The sequence below is a fragment of the Mesoplodon densirostris genome, chromosome 5 (assembly GCF_025265405.1).
Source record: "Mesoplodon densirostris isolate mMesDen1 chromosome 5, mMesDen1 primary haplotype, whole genome shotgun sequence".
Classification (NCBI taxonomy): Eukaryota; Metazoa; Chordata; class Mammalia; order Artiodactyla; family Ziphiidae; genus Mesoplodon; species Mesoplodon densirostris.
Window position 1 is genome coordinate 46,447,341 of NC_082665.1, and position 24,126 is coordinate 46,471,466.

The following is a 24,126-nucleotide window of genomic DNA, read 5'->3' on the forward strand; positions in this document are numbered from 1 at the left end:
CTCCTCAAGGGCTTTCGTGATGACTATTCTTCTGGGGACTATATGCAGGGGGAAGGGAGCGCAGAGTCTACTGCACAATCAGGAGGAAAAGGGGTCAGACTGGAATTTTACCAACAAAAAAAACTACTGGGTCCCTGGCCGTGCTCTGTTCAAGCAGCCTATGACCCTGCAGTGACCACTGGCCGTGCCTTCCACCTTTTGCTCTAGAGAAGTCAGTGGTTACCGAATTCATAATTCATTCCTGTTGCACTTGGATTATATTTGGAGACAGGTGATTTGGAAAATGAACTTAACATTTCCTCAGCTCACTTCCGCAGCTACAAACTACCAAGTGTCCTTTAAGGAGCTCCCTGTGCTGGCTAGCTGGAATGAGAGCCACTTGCCCCCAGCCTCTTCGGTACATTTGCCGGGGACCATTACACAAACCTCAAACCAAACCTGTCTCAGGAGAGGCATCCACAAAAGCAGGCCCGTACCTTCAATGTGAACTCATGTGCTGGCCTCCCGATCCTGTCCTCAGCCTCCAAGCTGTACTCCCGCGCCAGGGGCACCGTCGGGTGGTACAGGCGCCAGTGTTTCTCTCCCTCCAGCTGCAGGATGAAAACCTACAGAAAGCACAGGACCCCGGAGTGTCAGAGAGCCTCCAGACAACTCATGAGGCAAAGTGCTTCTAGAGTGTTAGCCCTCTCAGGGCTCAGATGAATCACAAATTTCAGATAAAAAAATAAAAGATCACAGATACATTTCACTATACACTTAAAGTTGCCACTACTGGTATTCACTTTTAAAAACAGGTAATCGTGAAGTCTGACACTGGAGGGCTAGTCATTCTTTTCACTTTCATGAAAGCCTCACTGAGTTCTTTATATCCCAATATCTATCCCACTATCTCATTCTTTTAAATCTTCCATCAGACAGCTGAAAGCCCATAATCTCTGATGGAAAAGCCAAGCTTCAGATATTACTGAGTGTCTAAAATCCTGAATACAATCCTTGACACATAGGAAAATGTCAAGTTTTTTTATTCTTCATTCAACCAAAGATATTTTAAACTTCCGTTAGAAATATATATTTTTTAATTTATTTATTTATTTTTGGCTGCATTGGGTCTTCACTGCTGCACGCAAGCTTTCTCTAGTTGCAGCGAGCTGGGGCCACTCTTCGTTGCGGTGCACGGGCTTATTGTGGTGGCTTCTCTTGTTGCGGAGTGCAGGCACTAGGTGTGTGGGGTTCAGCAGTTGCAGCACGTGGGCTCAGTAGTTGCAGCATATGGGCTCAGTAGTTGTGGCTTGCGGGCTCTAGAGCGCAGGCTCAGTAGTTGTGGCGCACGGGCTTAGCTGCTCTGCGGCATGTGGTATCTTCCCAGACCAGGGCTCAAACCCTTGTCCCCTACATTGGCAGGTGGATTCTTAATCACTGTGCCACCAGGGAAGCCCTATTAGAAATATTTTTTAAAAAAATTTTTTGAAAACTGTATTGATATCAAATTGCTCTCAAAGGAGGGGGTAAATAGAGGGTTTTTTTTACTAATAACTCTGTGTTCACACATTGTCTTGATACAAACATAAAACTATCAAATACCTAAGCCAAAGAGTTAACTCTTGGGCTTCCCTGGTGGCACAGTGGTTGAGAGTCCACCTGCCGATGCAGGGGACGCGGGTTCGTGCCCCGGTCCGCGAAGATCCCACATGCCGCGGAGCGGCTGGGCCCGTGAGCCATGGCCGCTGAGCCTGCGCGTCCGGAGCCTGTGCTCCGCAACGGGAGAGGCCACAGCAGTGAGAGGCCCGCGTACCGCAAAAAAATAATAATAATAAAATAAAATATAAAATATAAAAAAAAAAAGAGTTAACTCTTTTTGGCAGCCACATGAGAATGAAATCAACACTTGTCAAGGCGCCAGTGCTTAAGTGAAACCATGACCTTCATTCAAGCTGCCCCAAGATCTTCACAAATGGAAAAAATATATACTTTTGGTAGCTACAGAAAAAGGACAAAAGAAAGCAGATGTAAGAATTACTTAAGACCTCACCTTATTAAAGACCATACGTTATGAAATTAAAGAAAAAGCCAATCACACTTTTCTGTAGAAAATTCAAAAAATACCTATTTCGGAGGAATGTGTGGCTCTTTCTATTAGTAAATAAACAATCTCCCCTTTCTGAAGGAGCAGGAAACCAGTTTGATGGGATTAATTTTGGCCCAACATCCCGGTGAGGGAGGTCAAGCTCTGCAGAGCCCGCACAGGAAGAGTGGGCAGAGACCCGGCCCGAGAGCTGAACTGAACCCTGACAACCCACTAGCCCGGGCTGGCAGCAACGCGTCCTCCCAGAGCCGAGCAGCCTCCTACCCCCTCACCTCTACGTCATCATAATGGGGCGGCAGGCCCTGAGAACCTGCAGGGGTTAGGTACGCATTCGAGCCAACCAACGAGCCAAAGTAGCACTCCAGCTTCTCCTGGATCCTCCAAAGCTCATCCTTTAAAAAAAAAAAAAAAAAAAAAAAAAAAGAGGTGAAAAATACATTAGAAACAAGGAATATGGTTTTTTTTAATTAGTTTCTGCTTTATAACAAAGTGAATCAGTCATACATATACATCTGTTCCCATATCCCTTCCCTCATGCATCTCCCTCCCTCCCACCCTCCCCATCCCACCCCTCCAGGCGGTCACAAAGCACCGAGCTGATCTCCCTGTGCTCTGCGGCTGCTTCCCACTAGCTATCTACCTTACGTTTGGTACTGTATATATGTCCATGCCGCTCCTTCACTTTGTCCCAGCTTACCCTCCCCCCTCCCCATGTCCTCAAGTCCATTCTCAAGTAGGTCTGTGTCTTTATTCCCGTTTTACCCCTAGGTTCTTCATGACATTTTTTTTTAATTCCATATATATGTGTTAGCGAATATGCTCTTATGCGCTCAGCAAGTCTTTATCGCACAGCTATCATGTTCCAGACACTTGGAATTCAACGGCGCCCAAGCCAGCACCTCTGTCCTCAGGACCCTCCCGTCCTCGTGCAGAAGAGCTCAGAGAAGAGGCAGCAGCAGACGAGACCGGAGAGGCAGGCGACAGGGAGTCACGGGATCTTAGGCAGGACAAGGGCAGGATCCAATGCACACTTACAAAAGCTCACTCAGCCTGCGGTGTGGGGAATCGATTGTAGAAGAGCAAGAGAGAGCCGTGGGGAAGCTACGAAGACAGCAGCGTAGGCTGGGAGTGACCAGGGCGGTGGGCGAGGGAGAGAGAAGTAGAAAAGCCGAGATGCGCTCAGAAAGCAGCACTAACAGGACACGCTGATGGCAGGGCTATGGGAGCGGGGAGAATAAATCAGAGAAACGTTCTTGGGTTTTTGACTGAGGCAGTTAGTCAGCTCCCAGTTCCACTGAAATGGGAAAGATTTGCTAAAGAACAAGCTTTCAGGGGGGAGAAAAGGAAAGCCGTACATTAGAAGTGCTAAGTGTGAGCTGCTAAGACCCCCGTGTGCTGGCTGGCTAAGTCTGAAGTTCTGGCAAGATGAAGAGCTAGGGGTTACATCTGGGAACTGCCTGCACAAAAGGGTACTTAGAGCAATGGAAGCAGAAAGGACTACCTAGGAAGGGGGTACAGACAGCGAAGGGTAAACAGGGTCAAGGAATGCTCCCTTTCTCCAGTCACTAATCAGCTCTTCAGGGCCTAAGTCGAACTGAGGGGCCTAGAGAGGAGCCACACATCCCTGCAAGGAAGAAACCTGACTCTCCTGAGAGAGGAGAGGCAGCAGTTAGGCCACGTAGGTATCAGCACTTCCTATGTGCCAGGCACTGTTTCCAAGTGCTTTACCTACTTCAGTTGTACAACCCTCCCCACCACCCTGTCTCATAGGGTGGGTCCTATCAATATCTTCAGTTTGCCGATGAGGAAACGGGCACGAGAACACACAGCCAATGAAAGATGGAGCCAGGATTCAAATCCATGCAGCCTGGCTCCGGAGCCCACACCTTTAACCATGACTCTATATTGCCCCTCTAAGGAGCTACCTTAAAGAAGTCACCTACAAAGAACACTGCAGAGCCCCTTCAAGCACATGCATGTACAGTGCCTGCCACACACGAGACATTGAAACACTGAAAGTATTTGCTGAGTAAACCAGTGACCACAGCTTGGGACTCAATCCTACCACTGGACTGAAAAAAAAACAAAAAAACAAAAAAATCTACAGTATTAAAAATGCCAAGTGGGAAAGAATTGGGTCAGCATGAAAAAAGCTTTGGGAGACATCTTCAGTATAGACCACTGAGCTTCTCTACTCACACATCTCAGGCAACACAGGAAGAATGATTTTATGGCATCTGAGTAGCTCCAGAGAGTTAAGAGATCTCCCAAGCTGCCTAATTTATACCTGGGAGGGGCCAGCAGGACCTGGCCCTGTAATTACATTTATACAGTAACTGGAACCAGTTTCTCTCTCGCTCTTCCTCTCTGTCTCTGATGGCCTGAGAGGTGTCTCAAGACCATATGGGTGACTTTATGGCCCCCAACTCAAGCTTCTGGGTCTGTAATTAAGGAGTACACGTCTCTTTTCTTCTTAGAAGTTACTGAAGGGCTTCCCTCGTGGTGCAGTGGTTAAGAATCCGCCTGCCAGGGCTTCCCTGGTGGCACAGTGGTTGAGAGTCCGCCTGCTGATACAGGGGACACGGGTTTGTGCCCCGGTCCGGGAGGATCCCACATGCCGCGGAGCGGCTGGGCCCGTGAGCCAAAGCCGCTGAGCCTGCGCGTCCGGAGCCTGTGCTCCGCAATGGGAGAGGCCACAGCAGTGAAAGGCCCGCGTACCGCAAAAAAAAAAAAGAATCCGCCTGCCAATGCAAGAGACACGGGTTCGAGCCCTGGTCCGGGAAGACCCACATGCCACGGAGCAACGAAGCCCGTGCGCCACAACTACTGAGCCTGCACTCTAGAGCCCGCGAGCCACAACTACTGAAGCCCGTGCACCTAGAGCCCGTGCTCCACAATAAGAGAAGCCACCGTGATGAGAAGCCTGTGCACCACAACAAAGAGTAGCCCCTGCTCGCCGCAACTAGAGAAAGCCCGCGCGCAGCAACAAAGACCCAACGCAGCCAAAAATAAAATAAAATAAAATAAATAAATTTTTTTTTAAAGTTACTGAAAACCCCATCATTTGTACAATTTTTCTATCTCTCCTGGAAATAGAACCTTTAGCTTCTCTATCTGCCCAGTGTGGCCCAGTAGAAAGGGATCTGGAGTCAAATCACCACCGACCAAGTTGTAGGTACAAGTTAGCTTCTTTACTTGCAAAGGAAGACTCCCACCCTAAGACTGTGGGAAACAGCATATTTATCTCAAAGCCTATTTACATTGCAAAGCAGCGTACAACTGTTACGGCTTCACCAGCGTAACCAGTCACCAGTGACTTTGGCACAAACAAGGCTCCTGAAATCTGTCTCCTTTGACTCATGACTCCCAACTATGTCTGGAGATGCCAAGGAGGACCCCAGAACAATGGGAAAGGGGAAGGGAAAGGGGAGGCTCCTCCTCTCTCCACTGACCTACCTGCAGACTCAGCTGAACACAACAGCTAAGACCAGAAGCCCACACTCACACCTAAAGGTGAAAGCAAACATGCCAAAAGCCCTACTACATTTCAATTAATATCTTTAGATATATGGTTAGGAAAAATGCTTTAATTTTGGAATCAGAAGTCCTTACTTAGTAGCTATGGAAAAGTCACATCTGTGAACTCGTTTTTTCCACGTAAAATGGAGACCACAGTGATTGCCCCAATTATTTCAAATGTCTGTTGGAGGGTTCAAAAGTGAACACATGTAAATATGTGGTAAACTCATCTGGACTCTTGATACACGGATTACCCAAAGCAGATGGGGAACAACCCACCACTCTGGTTACCTCCTTACTCATTTCCAGACAAACTAGAATAATAAACTGTGCACACCGTGTGACCTGATAAAGAAAGGGTGGACTGTTCACTCTGATAGTCTCTCAATCTGGCCAATGAGGAACTGCCTCTACACTTTCTCCATCCTGATATCGACATATCCATTAGTAAACACACACACACACAACACTAAATCTGGTCATAATATAATACTTGGAACCCAGCTTCTAGTGTAAGAGGGTGAGCTCCTGAGGCTTATTAATAGATTTCTCAAGTCCTGGTGGTGGAAAAAACCAAGCAAAACAGGATGCATCCTAGTCTAGCCTGGGGGCTGAGTTGAGATGGGAAAGCTCATCCTGCTTTAATAAACATGGCTAGAGAGCTGAGTCAACAGGGCAAAGGAAACACAGTCTTGGCCACTTGAAACTGGGGAAGAGGAACATGCAGCATTTAAGCAGACGAGCAGAGAAGAGACCAAGATGATTCTAAAGCACAAAAATGACAGCCACAGAGGACACCACACATACGCCAAACAATAACTTTCTGCTGGTCTGTGAACAAATTACATGTAATCAACATCAGTGATCTTTTCTATTCATAGTTCTTAGGTGTCTAAAAACCACTCTTTTAAAAAAAAGTGCTACTTCTAGCTAAGTAGAGAGTCAAGGACAAGCTCAGAGGGAAGTACCTCGGTGTCCATATTTTCTGAATACACATCATGACTTGGTCTGCAAGTGATTATTATAAATTCCTTTTGGGTGCTAGGGACAAAAGGCTGGCATTCCAAGGACATTTCAACTGCTCATGATCGCCTCACTCCTTTGGAATGAGTACTTGTACTGAAAAGTCTAAGAGTACTTGTACTTTATCCAGAGTACAAACAGGTTCCGGATCCTGTAGACAAGAAAGGGAAAGGCATTCAACAGATGAGGGAGGCCTAATGGATCTAACAGGGCAACTCGAGTTCAGTTGTGAGAAGCATTACTGGTAATTGATGACAGAGTCCTAGGAGCCACCACACAGCCAGAAGCCACCCCCTCAGGGTGGAACTTCACGTGCTGCTCTCCTCCTCCTCCCAAGCTGACATTTTGATTCAGCCATGGGTCACAGAAGGGCGTTTCTGAATGGGGATAAACTTTATCTAAAACTCAGAACGGGCCCTCAATTGTTCTGGGCCACCTGTCACGTAAAGATCTCATGCCTCTAAGAGCAGATTAGCTCATCCTAAGTCTACATTTTATAAACACAGAAACTGGGCAGAGGAGGCAAATTATTTCTCAAATGTCAACCACTGACACAGAATAAATAAAAGGTTAGCCAGTCTCCCCGACTCGCAAATCCAACCTACCCTTCACCTGCGAATGCCCCCCCAGCAGCAGTTCCAGGACCCTGCCCCTAAGTGCCAGACGGGCTACTGTTAATAAGGGTGAAGTCTCTTTCTTAAACGTGCCTCTGGTATGTGGTCTGGTCACTGCTCAGAAGCCTCTGCTTAGGTAGATGTAGGCAGTAGAGGGAGGCAACTACAAGGAAAAAAAATGATCACCTTGACACTATCGTGCCTTAAGTTACGGTGAAGGGACAAGCCAGACAGAAATGTCTACCATGTGTCAAAACATACACCAGGCCACGGAAACGCTCCTGGAGGTGTAACGTCACTTTAACAAACTTTATAAACCTGAAGTATAATTTGGGTTTTGCACCTCACCACGTCCAGCCTGAGTTGTTGCAGATTCTAACAGTTTAGCCAAAGGGAACATAAAGTCACTGACGTTGTAATGCATTTGAAGACCAAAGAGGTGCTGCCTCTTCTCAAACTGGCATCAGCCTAATCATCATCAAAACAGATTTACCCCTGAGCTGATCTGTGGCCAAATGTTAGCACTTTAATACACACCAGGATGCTGCACTGGGGGGAACCTGTTACCTTAAATCTCTGAGGTTGGTGAAACTGAATTGTTGCCCTTTTCTGATCAAAATCTTTTCTCAGCTGAAGAAAGTGCACTTTGCCATCTTTATTTAAAACCTTCTTCTTCCCATTGACACACCGGCAGACATTTACGTCTCTTCCATAGTACATACCCCGGCTGCACAGACTCTTCAGATCTGAGAGCCTGAACAGGGACCGGTAATATGTGGCCAGCACAGGGTCATCCCTCTGGATAAGAAGGGGCTTCTGCTCCCAGAATTCCTTGAAAAAAGTCTCTGTCTTGATGGGCGAGATTAAACTTTCAAAGAGGCCACTGGGACTGTCAAGGTTCAAAGGGGAAGGCCCACCAGCTGCCTCCAGCTTCACCTGCTTACAGGGAAGAGGCCCCTCTTCCTTCCCATCCCCTGCAGGCTTCACTTTCTTTGGCATCGTTGTCTTCAAGACAAGGCAGCGAGGAAACGCAAACCTGCCAAAAAGAAGAAAACACTCGTGTTTAGGCGTCCCAGTGCCGGTGTCAGAGGATCTCATACACACAACTTGCATGACTATTAGGCCTTTGTGCGAGCTCTTCCTAAGCCAAGGCCATTTCTACCAGAATAAGATACAGCCTGAAGCCAACACCGTTTCTCCCAAGATATGATTCAGCCTCAAACACTATGCAGATCACATATTCACAGAAAGGAAGGCATGCTTTTCTTGTACACAAGCACTAAGTCGTGGAATTCATCACTTATCAGAAGGTATAATTATCCCAAATTAAATGATTCAACTATCTCAGCAGTTCCTAGTCACAGTTTTAGCCTGTGGCCATTGACACAGCAAAGTCGAAACCTTAAAGTTGGCTTTAATCAGCACCAGATCCCAAATCTAATTAGATGCACTCTGAGTTATAAATACTTGACTCAAGAACCACCAAGAGCTGCCCACAGCCAGGTGCTCCTCACCAAAGCACTACCCCCAGCTGCTGTCCTGGAGGGCACCTGGGCCAGAGGTGCCACCGGATGGCTGGGGCAAGAAGTTGCCTGCTCCCAGGTCCTTAAGCACCTGAATTGCCTCACTTCCAAACCGCAGCTTATTCCTAAAAATTGCCACTTTATCAGAAAAATTAAAATATAGCAGAAAACTAATTGGGGACTGAAAGTGAAAGGTAAAGATAGTTATATCTCAAGGCTTTAAAAAGCTCTACCTTTTTTTTTTTTTTTTGCGGTACATGGGCCTCTCACTGTTGTGGCCTCTCCCATTGAGGAGCACAGGCTCCGGACGCGCAGGCTCAGCGGCCATGGCTCACGGGCCCAGCCGCTCGGCGGCATGTGGGATCCTCCCGGACCGGGGCACGAACCCGTATCCCCTGCATCGGCAAGTGGACTCTCAACCACTGCGCCACCAGGGAAGCCCCCTAAAAGCTCTACCTTTTTAACTAAAATAAGACATAATAAAATGGCAACGTCATTAACTTCTAACAAAGCTCTCCTCCCTCCAGCCTTCACGTGCACACACAGCCCCTGGGCGCCTAGGGCTCAGGTGGGACTTGAGAGTCTGCATGTCTAACAAGCCCACAGGTAGTGACGCTACTGCTGGGCCACAGACCACACTTGAGTAGAAGGAGAATCGAGTCCCCTGAGTATTGCCCAAGGTCTCTCAGAACTGCCTCAAACCACAACTGTCGGCACGTTTACAATGCAGATGTCCTGCATCTGGAGTTCAAGAATGTATGAATTTAAATGATATGAATTTCCTGAAACTGCAAAATGCTATTTGAAGGTCAATTTTTTTTTTTCTGGGAAAGGGGGTAGGTCCATTGCTCTTACCAGATTTTTAAGAGTCCCCCTCCCCAAAAAAGGTTAAGAACCACCGTGCTTATAAAAACCAATTTTCCCCAGAGACCAGTAACTTATTTATAAATGTTATGCTTTTCTATTTTGTTGGGCTATCAGAATCGCAAGCACACTGTTTTCTGCTCTTTTGTCATTATAACTAAGCTGTATTTCAGCTACACTATGGACTGAGTAGAGTTAATGGTCTGGCCTGGGAAGTAGGCACCTGAACAATGTGTTACACATTGCAACAACTAACTTACAAATTTATAATTGATAAATTCAGAATAAACCTAGAAAATAAATTTAGAATTAATCCCTCTGTCTAGTGTATCCAGCCCATTAGTCACTCAGTGGCCGTCTTGGTGATCAGATTGACTGTCCTAGTATCACAAAGCTTGTGTTCCAGTGACCCTTATTTTACTTGATAATGATGGCCCCAAAGTTCAAGAGTAATGATGCTGGCAATTCGGATATTCTCTTACTGTGCCTAATTTATAAATTAAACTTTGTTATAGCTCTCTGTGAATAGGGAAAAAGCACAGTATATACAGACTTCAGTACCATCTACGATTTCAAGCATCCACTGGGTGTCTTGGGATGTTGTCAGCCGTGGATAAGGGGGCACTACTGTTTAAAACTCTCTAGTGGCCTCATTTTAGCTTCTAAATGTTGTACCCACAAATAGCTCAGTTCCTTCAAAAGGTCCAGTGCTTTTGGCAGGAAACACAGGACCATGGCATAAAACTAATACAAATTGATACTAAAAGCTTGCACTGAAGGGGTAAGGGCTTAAGCTTTTTTCTTAAACTTTGGGAAAAAAACCTTTAATGTCTTAGCATATATCATCAATGAGACATATTTTCTGAAAATGTTTCTTATTCCTTTTAAGTTAAACAGACCAGTGTGCTTTCTCAACTGAAGAATCAAAGCTTCAGTGAGACAAAGTACTGCTAGTACTTGGAGCCCAGAAGTGATGTAGAAATACAAAAGATATGAAAACAGATTCAGTAGACGGCACTGCTTGTGCAGAAAAGAGCTACCTGCTATCCTTTGAAAGGTCAGCATGTGGTGGATGTCAGGTCTGGGAACTTAAATTTCAGACGTGTTCCCACCACCAATAACTAAAAAGAGGGACTCACTGTGTCTAAAGCTGTTTGGACAAACAATGCAGGTTATACTGAACCCCCGCATTCCTTCTGGGTGTCTGGAATTTTGATACATGCCAGCCAGAAGGTCCTACATGATGAGCCCCCAATAAAAACCCTGGGCATTGAGTGTCTAATGAGCTGCCCTGGTTGGCAGCATTTCACACATGTTGTCACAACTAGCTGCTGCAGCCATGAAGCACTTGGTCTCCATCTGCTGTAATAAATCAGCTGTGAGTCCTAGCAAATCACTAACCCTGGGGATGGTGTTGGGGACCCGGGATACAATGCTCACATTTAATTGTTAAAAACTGTTAGGTTGCCTCAGAAGGTTTGCATAATTAAAGGTGTTCATTAATGGAAAAGTAATTTCATATTCAGCTACACATTTCTTATCCCTCACAACTGGTCAGTTTAAAATTTATTGAAGGGATGGGAGCAGCAGGGAGATGCACACAAAAGGCTTGTTTGCCTTAAGCACAGTATATGAATACAGTATAAGCATATTCACCAGGAAGTGTGGTGAAACAAAGTGTGCAAAATACTTAAGCCAAAAATAAAATCACTTGAAGCATATTTCCCATCTACAATCAGTAACAAAATAAATCCCAACAGTGCATAACGAATGCTTTTGTTAGACTATGAATTTCACTACTTTTACTGCCAAAAGTTACATCATTTATTGTTTCTATGTGTTCATTTTGAAATGATTTGAGGCTCAGTTAATTGGAACCCAGCTTAGAGGTTATTAGGCAAACATACTATTTCTCTGATTTTCACACTGTCCATACTGTAAGACAACCATTCTTTTTCTGGGAGGTTGAAAGGAAAACAGATGACATACTCCACCACATTAAACAGTAAAAAAAAAAAAAAAAGTGTGTTTTGTAATGTTAAGAAATATAGGAACTAAACAAGAGAATGCTTTGTCTGGAAAAGTACAGCCAACACTAGCCTGCCTCTGAATCTCACAGACCACCCAAACAGAAGTTAGAGTAAGTATTTTCATAAGCTACAGGGGGGAAAAAAAGCAAGCGTTTAAAAAGCAATTGTTTCCAACTTAAGTTGACCATAGCATTCAAATGTAAAAAGATTAAGTTAAAAGATTCAAGGTTCATATTTTACTAACTGCCCACAGATGAAAACCAGCAACTAATCTAAACAACTTTGAAGGATTAAACTCCACAAGAAAATCAACAGTAACACCCATTCTACAGGCAACAAATACAAACAAAGCCTTTATATTTTTAAGTGTCCTAACTTTCTTTTCTTTGGTAATATTCACTGACCAGAAGTCTTAACACAGGACAACTATCTGCACATTTTCGGAGCCTAGCACAGACCAGGGCACATAGGAGGTCTTCAGAAAAAAACGGCTGATTTTTTTTTCCCTTTTTCATCTTTTGTATACAATTTTAGAGAAAAAAAAACTCAAAAGCCTTACACAAAACAGAGTTAAGGGAAAACAGATGGTTTGTTCAGTGGGGATTATTCTTCTGATGGCAGCTGTAGCTTAAGTATTCAACAGTACGGTCAGAGCTGAAAGGCACCTTAGCCATCAGAGGTCATTACCAACCAGGAGAGGGAGGTGTGTCTTTATAATCTCCAGAGCTGTGTTTTACAAAGTGTAGTCAAATCACCAGGAAAGCTTGTTAGTATGCAAATTTCTGGGCCCCATATCAAACCTACTGGACTAGCACTTCTGGTAGCTGAGCCCAGAAATCTGCATTAACAGTTTAAAAAAAGTTAAAAAAGAAAAGTAACAGTTCTCCGCAGAATTTTAGGTCCACTAACATAGAGGAGGATCATAGGCAAACTCAGCTCAGTTAAACGCACACAAACTGACAGAAACGATATATTGCCTGTAACAAGGTTGCCTAGGCCGACTTAAAACATTTCCTTTGGGCCCTCATTGAGGTTTATCAGTTCAGAGAGGGAAAAGTGGTTCTCCTGTTGACCTAAAGCTGTGATTGGCACTTATCTTTTTAATTCTATTTTAGAAATAATGGATTGAACCTCATTAGTGTATTTTAGTAACCCTGAGGTTACAAAGGATGAGGGCAAAGAGGCAAAACTACCCAAGCGACGGTGTTAGAAGCTGGATAAATCAGGCTTTTCCACTTAAAGATGAGCCCAGTGAAATCAAAGGCCCGGCGCCGAATTTACAGCTGATTATTGGAGTAATCAGAGCCTGCGATTCCCAGGCCAATCTTCCTGAAAACACAGTGAAAAACCTGGTCTCATTAACCTGATGGACGACCCAACAGTTGAGCAGCCGTTCTAGAAATATTCGGTGACAAATGAAAGAAAGGGAGGGTAGGCTGTCATTTTAAAGTTACGGTGGGGCGAAAGACGCAACTCTCCCGCCCGCACTTCAGGTTTCGCTGCTGTAAAGCCGGTCTCATAGGCCCGCCCGGCTGCCCGGGAGAACAGACCACGTGGCGCTCCCAGACAGCCCGCCGCGCGGGGCCAAGGCCTGCATCACCCTCCCTGCAAACCTCCAAACTTTCCGTGTGCTCGTCCCGTCTCTAGACCACCGGCCGAGCACGTGGTTACTCTTGGTGCCCAGGCCATCCGCGACCCTGGGCGGCACCAGACCCAGAGTGTCCACTATTCCCGTGCCCGGGATAGTCGAGCGCGTCGGCTCGCGTCCCCCGTCCCGAAACCAACAGCGCCAGCCGGCCGGGTCCCGGCCGTAGCTCCCGGCCCGAGCCCTGCGGTCCCCCCCAACCCCGACCTTGCTCCACCCACACTCGCGCCTGGGCGCCCGGAAGTTGAGCACCATCCCACATAGCAGTGACGGGGACGGAGAGCCGGGACCGCTCCACTCACCCGGCTCTGCGTGGTACGCGCGGCCTCCAGCCAAGCGGGCGGCGGCGTGGGTTGGGGGCGGGGCGGCGCAGCGCGGCGCGGCGCAGCGCGGCGCGACGTGCGCACGCTCCGGCGGCACCTCCTGCTGGGCGCCCTTTTCCACGCCCGCCGGCCGGCACGCAGCGGGTGGGAGGCGGGCTTCTTCTAGCTCCCGAATGCAGGGGTGCGTTGGGAGTTCAAGCCCGCACATTTTTTTCTCTGGTGCGAAAGGAAATAAATGAGGGTTTTTCTTGAATTGGGGAGGGATGAGGCTCAGGATTTGGGGACGTGCTCTAGTACCGCCCTGTTCCTTTAATGAATGCAGAAACTGAGGCCCCGAGGGAGTAAGTAGCTCACTTACCTGGGCTCCCCAAACCCAGGTTTAGGGAGCTAGCAGTCCAGGTTCTCCATCGCTGTCCTTTGGGGCTGTCTGCTACACTGTGCTGCTTTGTACTAAGTCAACTATAATTACTATCGTGTTGCTCCCGGAGAGAGAATTAATCCTGATTTAAAAGGATTCTGGAAATTCTTGCTACTGTGCCTGTAGAAGAAAAGAACAAAAGTAATTATTTGAGTAACTTTGGCCTAACACTCTCTCCTTTTGACTCATTATCAGGACTTTTGGGTGGGGAGGCTGGCTGAAAGGAGTTATCAGGGGATCAGTTGCTCACCTCTGCTCTGGCCTGTGCGTTTCATAGCTCTGTAGACAGGCAGAGGGGTCACAAAGAAAGTCCTTATTTCATTCTGGTAATATGATTGAAACCAGAAGCTCTTTCTGATGATCAAGGGACACATGAGCAAATGGGAACAAAGTTTACCCTTATCCAACACTTGTCCAAACTAACAATAATCGCAGCCAGTAACGAGTATTTCTAAAACTGAATGCATAAACTGTGATGAAATAATTTGTATAGGAGTATACCTAATGGGATTTTCACTTGAAATTTCAGTTAATGCCTCAAAACAGAAGACAATCATAATACTTTTGCTGAGCACCTACCGTTTTCCAGGCACTTTTTAAAATTTGTACTCAAACTTACTAATCCATACAAAAATGTATGAGAAGGATGCTACAGTTATCCTCATTTTACATGTGAGGAAAATGAGGCACCAAGAGACTACGTTATTAGTCAAAGGTCACAGAGTACACCGGTCAGAATGGCCATCATCAAAAAATCTACAAACAGTAAATGCTGGAGAGGGTGTGGAGAAAAGGGAACCCTCTTGCCCTGTTGGTGGGAATGTAACTTGATACAGCCACTATGGAGAACAGTCGGGAGGTTCCTTAAAAAACTAAAAATAGAACTACCACATGACCCAGCAATCCCACTAGTGGGCATATACCCTGAGAAAACCATCATCAAAAAGAGTCATGTGGGCTTCCCTGGTGGCGCAGTGGTTGAGAGTCCGCCTGCCGATGCAGGGGACACGGGTTCGTGCTCCGGTCCAGGAAGATCCCACATGCCGCGGAGCGGCTAGGCCCGTGAGCCATGGCCGCTGAGCCTGCGCGTCCGGAGCCTGTGCTCCGCAACGGGAGAGGCCACAACAGTGAGAGGCCCACATACTGCAAAAAAAAAAAAAAAAAAAAAAAAAAGAGTCATGTACTACAATGTTCATTACAGCACTATTTACAATAGCCAGGACATGGAAGCAACCTAAGTGTCCATCGACAGATGAATGGATAAAGAAGATGTGGCACATATATACAATGGAAAATTACTCAACCATAAAAAGAAATGAACTTGAGTTATTTGTAGTGAGGTGGATGGACCTAGAGTCTGTCAGAGTGAAGTAAGTCAGAAAGAGAAAAACAAATACTGTGCACTAACACATATATATGGAATCTAAAAAAAAAAAGGTTCTGATGAACCTAGGGGCAGGACAGGAATAAAGACACAGACATAGAGAATGGACTTGAGGACACGGGGAGGGGGAAGGGTAAGCTGGGACGAAGTGAGAGAGAGGCATGGACTTATATACACTAACAAATGTAAAATAAATAGCTAGCGGGAAGCAGCTGCATAGCACAGGGAGATCAGCTCGGTGCTTTGCAACCACCTAGAGGGGTGGGATAGGGAGGGTGGGAGGGAGACGCAAGAGGGAGGAGATATGGGGATATATGTATGCATATAGCTGATTCACTTTGTTATACAGCAGAAACTAACAACACTGTAAAGCAATTATACTCCAATAAAGATGTTTTTTTTAAAAAAAGGTCACAGAATAATAAGAGGTAGAACCAAGGGGCTTCCCTGGTGGCGCAGTGGTTGAGAGTCCGCCTGCCGATGGAGGGGACGCGGGTTCGTGCCCCGGTCCGGGAAGATCCCACACGCCGCGGAGCAGCTGGGCCCATGAGCCATGGCCGCTGAGCCTGCGCGTCCGGAGCCTGTGCTCCGCAACGGGAGAGGCCACGACAGTGAGAGGCCCGCGCACCACAAAAAAAAAAAAAAAAAAAAAAAAAAAAGAGGTAGAACCAAGATTTTAATCTAGTCAGTCTGGCTTTAGAGCAGGCTTTCTTAACCTGGGCATTACTGACATTTGGGGCCAATAATTCTTTCCCGTATGGGGCTGACCTATGCATTGTAGCAGCATCCCCAGCCTCTACCCATTAGATGTCAGTAGTGCTCGCACCCAATTTGTGACAGCCTAAAATGTCTCTAGACCCTCCATAATTTCTCTGTGGGGAACTACTGTGTTAGTAGTAACCCCTACCCAGCTTTTAACCTCACACTATGCTGCAGTTACATTCCGCACTTCTCAAGAGGAGGTGCTCAACGTTGCCCTATAGGACTCACTAAAATAGGTTCCACGACCATCACCCACATTCAGAGTATGTAAAGAGAAGACTGGAAATTGAAGGGCAATCTGTGGCAGTAGGGAATATATGGGAATAGAAGATCATCAGACTAGTGGAGATTGCTGTAGCATTTCTCTTCCTCCCCCAAGCCAAGTGAAGGGGACTCCAGAGCCCAGCAGAGAGACTGAGGGCATCTGCAGAGGAGTACCTGACCTGCTGCTTGCTGAGCTGTGAACCTGATGGCCTGTCCTGGGGCTGCTATCAAAGAAGAGCCCGGTGTAGTTACAAAGTTCTTGGATCCCTGAGACATGGCTGTGGGAGCTGGGGGATGGTTTGTGGACAGAGACAAGTGGCTGCTTCTTGCCGGGAGGATCCTGAAGGAGGCGGCACTCTGAGACCAAAAGGCAGCATGAGGCAACTGCTCTAACACCCTTTGTCTTGTCAAGGACCCTTGAGTATCCTCTGGGTGGAGGGGGTGCTGTGGAAAGTATCAATACTTGGGCTTGGTCCATCGGGAGGTACCCTGCCAAAGAGAGTGACATAGCAGGTGATGAAGGCCAAGCATTAGGAGGCAGTGTGGTCCAATGGCATGGACAGGAAAGGAGGTATGGGGACACAGGAGGCCAGTCAGAGATGTCAAGTTTAATTTTAATGCAGCCCAGTGTGTAGACCTCCAAAAGAACCTTCACCTGCATCCCTTGAAAGCTTCATCATTTGAACACCTGTTATCAAGGCCAGCTACACAATTGGTGGGGCTCAATGTGAAATGAAAACGTGGAGCTCCTTGTTCCAAAGGTAGGGGAAAAGTGTCATTAAAGGTTCTAAGGGGGCTTCCCTGGTGGCGCAGTAGTTGAGTGTCCACCTGCCGATGCAGGGGACACGGGTTTGTGCCCCGGTCCGGTAGATCCCACATGCCGCGGAGTGGCTGGGCCCCTGAGCCATGGCCACTGAGCCTGCACGTCTGGAGCCTGTGCTCCGCAACGGGAGAGGCCACAACAGTGAGAGGCCCACGTACCGCAAAAAAAAAAAAAAAAAAAAAGGTTCTAAGGTATAAAATGGTTCCTTTCTTTTGCAGCCTCTCTCTTCACTATGATGGCAGTGTTTTCAACTTGCTATTTAGTGTCATACTCTAGGGAGCACAGGAGTACTTGAAAGGTGAGTGCAGACATTCAGGAGCACTGGAGGGCCCTTCAGTGCAACTTGGACCCGTGTATGCACAGGAGCACCTGTCCCACAGGCTGTCGAGGTCCCCCACCTGCTGAACACTGGTCCAGCACTGCTGTGCCCTGACCGGGGTGGAGAAACCAATCCCTGATGCACTGGTCATGGCCCCAGTCCACAGCAAACCAGCAAACCTCAGGAGATTGCAACCTTCCGTCCAGGGAACACTCCTTACCTGGGTTGGGGTAGTGAGAGCCTTGCTCTAGTCCAGTCACCTTCCAAACACACCAAGGTGCTACCTGACCAGGGCGGTTACAGGGTGTGGGATGTGCGCCCCGACCCAGCCCACCCTGCATCTGTAAGGCTTCTGACAGGGACAGAGGGCAGCCGTGGGCTTCGGGCGGGGCAGGGAGAGGGGGCCAGGAAAGCAAGGTCCAGAACCCATCTCACAGGGAGGAGGCAGAGCTGCGCAAAAGACTTCACTTAAAAGACGAATTCAGATTACATTATTAACAACTATAAGATAGCAACTGCAGAGCATTAGACTCCAAGGGTGAGGCCCTGTGTGAGGGCGCTGACTGCACACCCAGGAAGCAGACCCTACCTGCCAACCAGAGGACATCAACACACTAAGCTAAAATACATGTCATTTCAGTATAAGATTTGCCAACTCTTTCCCTAATCCTCCCCATCCATTCCTTGCCCCTAAACCTGATGGAATGGAGGAGGGTGGGAGAGAGGTGTGAATTAAAAAGCAGATTCTACGTTCTTCCTTGGACCGTTTCCTCAGTTCGGGGTGCAGGCCTGAGCTGGGAGAAGGGAAAACAGACTTGAATCAGTCTAGGCATTATAACTGAAAATTATTATCATTGTTATCAAAGTGAGTATTTTGTATGTATGTATGTGCTTGTTGATTGATAATTCAAAGTATCCAGAAAGCAATGGGATTCACCTAAGAAGTCAGCAAGGAGCAGAGAAGGAATAGCTAATAAAGCATGTTTGACAATAATTGGTGAAAAATACAGCCATTTTCTACCTGAACCTCCAACAAGTTCCAATTGTTTCACATAAAACTATGGTTCAGGGATATGATAAATGGGTAACCAAGTAGAACTCACTGGAAATTCTCCACCAGTAAATTCACTGCATAAGAGGGGTAAGTGATAAAGTCATGAGAGAGTAATTTGAAATGGGTTATTTGTGTCAAGATGGCATATTGATTACTTAGTGACCAACATGCAATTTAATTGCTTTGATTGCCCAAAGACACACCATCTTTTGTACAAATGAGCAATAGTCATCTGATTGCATTAATCTAGACCAGGATATTATCCAAAATAATCAAAGTAATTAATTCTACATTCAAATCCAAATCTTTCTCCAAGATATATGGGACTTTAAGGAGTTTGTTTTGTGGATCAATCACATTTTTAGCTTCCACCTTGGTCTTTCCTTTGCCTTATTTTTCTCACCTACTTTAAATTCATATTATCTTTATAAGTCGTATTAAATTATTTGAGCTCATTTTCACAAAGCTTTCTCTTTCTTTTCTGTCTACCTGAATTGCATATTTATTTAAAAGCTGTTTATCAGGTCCCGAGTGAGCCTCCTTTCACCTTTTTGATTCACCATTTAATTTAAATATGACCTCATCCAAGATACAACCTAATTAACAAAAGATATTTTAATCTATTTTGGGGTGGTGTGATAGCTCTAGAAATGTATTTGATGAGTGGGTTTATGTTTATAGCACTTCTTTAAAGTGCAAAATGCTTGAAACACCTGCATTAATGTTCTCTGAAGAAGTAAGAGAAGAAACGAATACGGGTGCAACACATCCATCCTTCAGATGCCTTTTTCAAATAGTCTGCTTGGAAATATTAGAACTTATATGTCACTTTTAAAGGACACAGTCTTGGGCTTCCCTGGTGGTGCAGTGGTTGAGAGTCCACCTGACGATGCAGGGGACATGGGTTCGTGCCCTGGTCCGGGAAGATCCCACATGCCGTGGAGCGGCTAGGCCCATGAGCCATGGCCGCTGAGCCTGCGCGTCCAGAGCCTGTGCTCCCAGAGCCTGTGCTCTGCAACAGGAGAGGCCACAACAGTGAGAGACCCGCGTACCACAAAAAAAAAAAAAAAAAAGGACACAGTCTTGTATATCAAACCTCAGAAAGTCTTATTACTTCACACTAGCTTTAAAAATAGTTGGTAATGACACCGTAACTTCATCTATTGATACTTTTGATTGCCTAAGGCAAGGAGTGATCAACTAGCAGCACAATTTTGTAGAAAGCCTTTGAAGCACTCTTGTATAAATAAGTTTCTATAATGAATTGTATTGATCCTAGGTTTAAAAGTAATAGTTCATCCTTCATATGACCTAACTGATAATAAAACATAGCTCAGTTTTTCCTACAACAAATTAAGTATCCATATATTGAAAAGAAAACTATGGTAATTTTTCCCAATGACCGTGAAATCTGTCGTCACTTGGCCCCATCATTGACCAAAAAGCATTATGATTCAGCAGTGGATTAAAATGGAAGAACAACTGACAATGTTGAACTTTTTCTGAAGCCCTAGTGTTCATGGAAAGCACAGCAAAGGTTGAAAAATCCCCCCCCCCCATTTTGTTTTCTGAGAAATGGCCATTTTGCTCTCATATATTCTGAGATAAGACCCACCGCTACCCTTCCTCATGGATCTGACTCCCATGTTTAATCCACCTCTTTGGGTTTCTCAGTCCCCTTCCTTTACTTTGAGATATTCCTAATTATGAACATCCTTCCTGTTGCAATAGCCTGAAAAAAATCATCTCCTTAATTATCCCATGCATTTTGTCTTGCATAACTTCTTTTTTCAATATAATTTTATTTATTTTTGGCTGTGTTGGGTCTTCGTTGCTGCGCGTGGGCTTTCTCTAGTTGCAGTGAGCAGGGGCTACTCTTCCTTGCGGTGCGTGGACTTCTCATTGTGGTGGCTTCTCTTGTTGCGAAGCACCAGGCTCTAGGCTCGTGGGCTCTAGAGCGCAGGCTCAGTAGTTGTGGCGCACAGGCTTAGTGTCTGCGGGGTATGTGGGATCTTCCCGGACCAGGGGTCAAACCCATGTCCCCTGCAATGGTAGGCAGATTCTTAACCACTGTGCCACCAGGGAAGCCCCATAACTTCTTTACAAGAGGAAAAAAAAAAGTGTTCAAGCTCTTCATTAAATCTTGGGAAGTCAAATTGCAGTTGTTAAGTGATATGACTTTGAAATTAGGCAGGACTTTAAGTTTGATCGAGTGTTTTAAAACAATGTTTACAAGGGAAGAGTGGATACCTCCATTCACAAATGAGGTAGTTGGAGTGTAACACTGACTGCTTTGCCTAAGGCCCCGCCAGGAAATAACAGTAGCACCAGGTATAGAATTGTAGCTGAAAATAGCAATTTCCTTACCGCCGCTTTCTCTTGCTTCTTTAAGGATGTTACTTAATTTCATTGGAATTTTGACCCTCCGTATGGTAATAGAATTAGATATAATTATTTTCCTCATTAATCTTCATGTTAAAAATTATATGTATATATATGTGCGTGCATGTGTGTGATTTGAACAGGCTTATGAGTGGTACAAAACAAAATGAGACCTTACACATTAAAATTAACCCACCTGCAAGGATTAAGACAATGTAACCATAAATTATGATTTTGTAGCAACTCATATGCAACTATTTACAATCTCAGTTATTCTTCTACTTACAAAGATGGTTTGTTGTGGGAATAGCAGTCATGCAAGGAAACAGGATTTCAACAAATAGGACTGCTTTAATATAAGCATGTTATACAATGCTGAAACATCTTTTATATAAAAGGAATGCCAGTGGATATATATTCATATATATACATATATGAAGGCTCTGCTTTGGGGGGAAAATGAACTAAAAATAAAAAAGTTCCAGTAATCTATACTCCAGAGCTTCTGGACAAATAGGTAAGTCTGACATGGCAGATTCTAGTAGCAAATAGGGATTCTTATAAAGAGAATAAATGCTGAAATTTGGATAGGGCTAGAAATTTCATTTGTTTCTAAAATAATTTCACTTCTAAATATTCTTTATGTTGCTAACTGCAACCCATTATAATGGCACACAATGGGAAATAAAGCAGATGTCCCACAGGAGGAGATGGGTTAAGTAAACCACGGTGCACTCATTCAGTGGGCTGCTCTGCACGTATAAAAATTAGTTTGCAGGAAAAAATGGCATAGTTGTCTATAGAAAAAAATTAAACAAATTGAAAAAAATGTTGTTTATGACCCAAGGAAGAAAATCTGGCTACAAATGGCACAGTTTAGACACATTTTCAAGCTGAATGTATGTTCAATAAGTCAGGGGGTGTTCATCTTCAGTTACTGTATCCCCAGCAGTGTTAAGTATGACATAAGGGTTTACATTAATAAATGAATATATATACAAAATGATTTCATTAGAAAAATATGTTATGCATAGAAAAACTCTAAGAATATTCATTAAAATATGAACTATTTGAGTGGATTTTTTTTGCCAACTGGTATTTTTAATTTTTATAATGAAATTGTATTTCTTTTGTAATCAGAACAAAAACAATAAACTTAAGTTAAAATATATCTTTTCATAGGTTTTTCAGAGCAGTCCTTATAAAATAGTCCTGATAAAATAGCCCATTTCTATATTTAGGCAGTTTATAGAGCTGGTTGGCTCTTTCTTAATCTTGGAAAGCAACTTATTTTCTGAAATCTTCACATTTTATCCAAGCTTATCCCTCAGTGAATAATCACACACAGTCTGTTACAGATTGTAATCAGTAAATGAAGTGAACATCACAATGAGATAACTATTATATGCTGTCTGTCACTTACAGATTTCCCAGGTAGCTGTGATTTCATTCTTCATGACATAAGAACCAAACCAGGAACGTTGTTGCTCCCCAGCAGAAACAAAGCTCACAGGAACAGTTCTGTGCTCACCATCTTCAACAAGCCACCGGTTTGAGAAGAAAGTGAGCTAAAATCCTAGGAACTAATTGTGAACGCTCTAATTAATGCTCTTGAGCAGTAAATATACTTTAGACATTTATTACTGAAGAACACAATGACTGTGTTTCTAGACATTAACAAAAGTTATGTTTGCTTGGCCAACAATTGTGCATTAATGCCCCTCAAGAGGAATGCCGAGTGTATGTGTCCTGTGATAGAGACCCATTTTTCTGGGCTAGATTGCCAAATGTATACCATGATGAATCTAAAATTGTGTAATGAATATGCCCAAGGGAAGTGTTAGCTGTCCTGAACGTTATAGATCAAATGGAAGAAAGAAAGCAATGTTTGAAAAACTGGAGACTCAGAAGAAGGGAATTGTGCAGATTTATTCTGTTCATTTGCAGATTTGTCTTTTTTGGGGTTTTTTGCATCGATTATAAACGGAGTATATCATATATCAGAAGTAGAAATGTTAATCCAACTGTAGTATTTTGCTTAAATAATAGCTACAAATTCCCAAAGAACCACCTAGGATATTAATCTGTTCTAGATTTTGAAAATATAATCCTAGAAAATTTTACCCCATTTAAGTCAAGCTTAAAAACTATTAAATGAATACTTATAAATTGTATTTATGGTTTATCCAATTAAACAGAGAAAGTTTTAAAATAAATCATATTAGCTCAATTTTGGACAGTTTCCTAGAAAAATATAATCCTTGGAAAGTTTTGAAAGAACTGAAAAAGTTGTATTAAGAAAATAGAATGACGAATCCCAGAATTAGCCTGCCCATGAGGGAAGTCATAATAGAGGAAGAATTTGCCTTTAAATCTTTTGCACCCAAGAGGAAAATAAGTTTCTAGAACAGTATGTTATTCACAATAGAGAACCAAAACCAATGTTATTGGTAAACAAGCAGGACATTATTTGTCTCTTCACCTGGCATGAAATAATTCAAATCATTTTAGTTAACTTTATGGTGAAATAAATGGCAAGACACTGAAAGTAATACACCATTTAATTTATTTCCCTTAATTCAATCCCAGAAATCAAAATAGGATGGGAAATATTTCATACTTCCTATCAAGAACTTATCTCTAAATGGAATCTTTTCCACAAATACTCAACACAAAAGCATGCAAACTGTCAATCTACAAAATGAATGCTGATCATTGGAGGGTTTTCTACTTACCAAACATTTATTTAATACCCACTTGACCTGATTTACTTGGTTCAACCAAGGTTACTACAGATTGCTACGGGATACATAAATTTCATTCAATTTTTTCACTCAATACCAAGTCTGTAAGCATCTTCAGTTGTTTTTAAATTGAGAGTCCACATCCCTTCATGGATGTTTTTTCCCTTCTTTTGATATCCTCTTTTCAGAACTCAGGTAGCGTAGTGTATATACCTCTATTTTAATATCCATTACATTTATTATTTATGGTACCTGCCATTTCACTGTTCCTACTATGCTGTGCACTCACTGATGGCAGGAATGTTATTTTGTATTCATTTTTTAGTACATAACACCTAATAAAATACCTAGT

At 44.3% G+C, this 24,126-nt stretch overlaps 1 protein-coding gene across 5 annotated transcripts in view; it reads right to left on the bottom strand.

The window, feature by feature from the left end:
* RIOX2 (ribosomal oxygenase 2) overlaps nucleotides 1-13,662 on the bottom strand; it is a 27,964-nt gene extending 14,302 nt beyond the window's left edge. For 4 of the 5 annotated variants that reach the window (XM_060098643.1, XM_060098645.1, XM_060098641.1 and 1 more), the window contains exons 1-4: nucleotides 13,270-13,482; nucleotides 7,807-8,275; nucleotides 2,356-2,475; nucleotides 477-605 (exon numbers count right to left, since the gene is read on the bottom strand). In XM_060098643.1, coding sequence (XP_059954626.1) covers nucleotides 477-605; nucleotides 2,356-2,475; nucleotides 7,807-8,238 — 681 coding nt within the window. In that variant the 5' untranslated portion in view covers nucleotides 8,239-8,275; nucleotides 13,270-13,482. Of the gene's footprint in view, nucleotides 1-476; nucleotides 606-2,355; nucleotides 2,476-7,806; nucleotides 8,276-13,269; nucleotides 13,483-13,603 lie in introns of those variants that run through there. The other variant, XM_060098642.1, reaches the window with a different exon arrangement.
* Nucleotides 13,663-24,126: the final 10,464 nt, after the last annotated feature.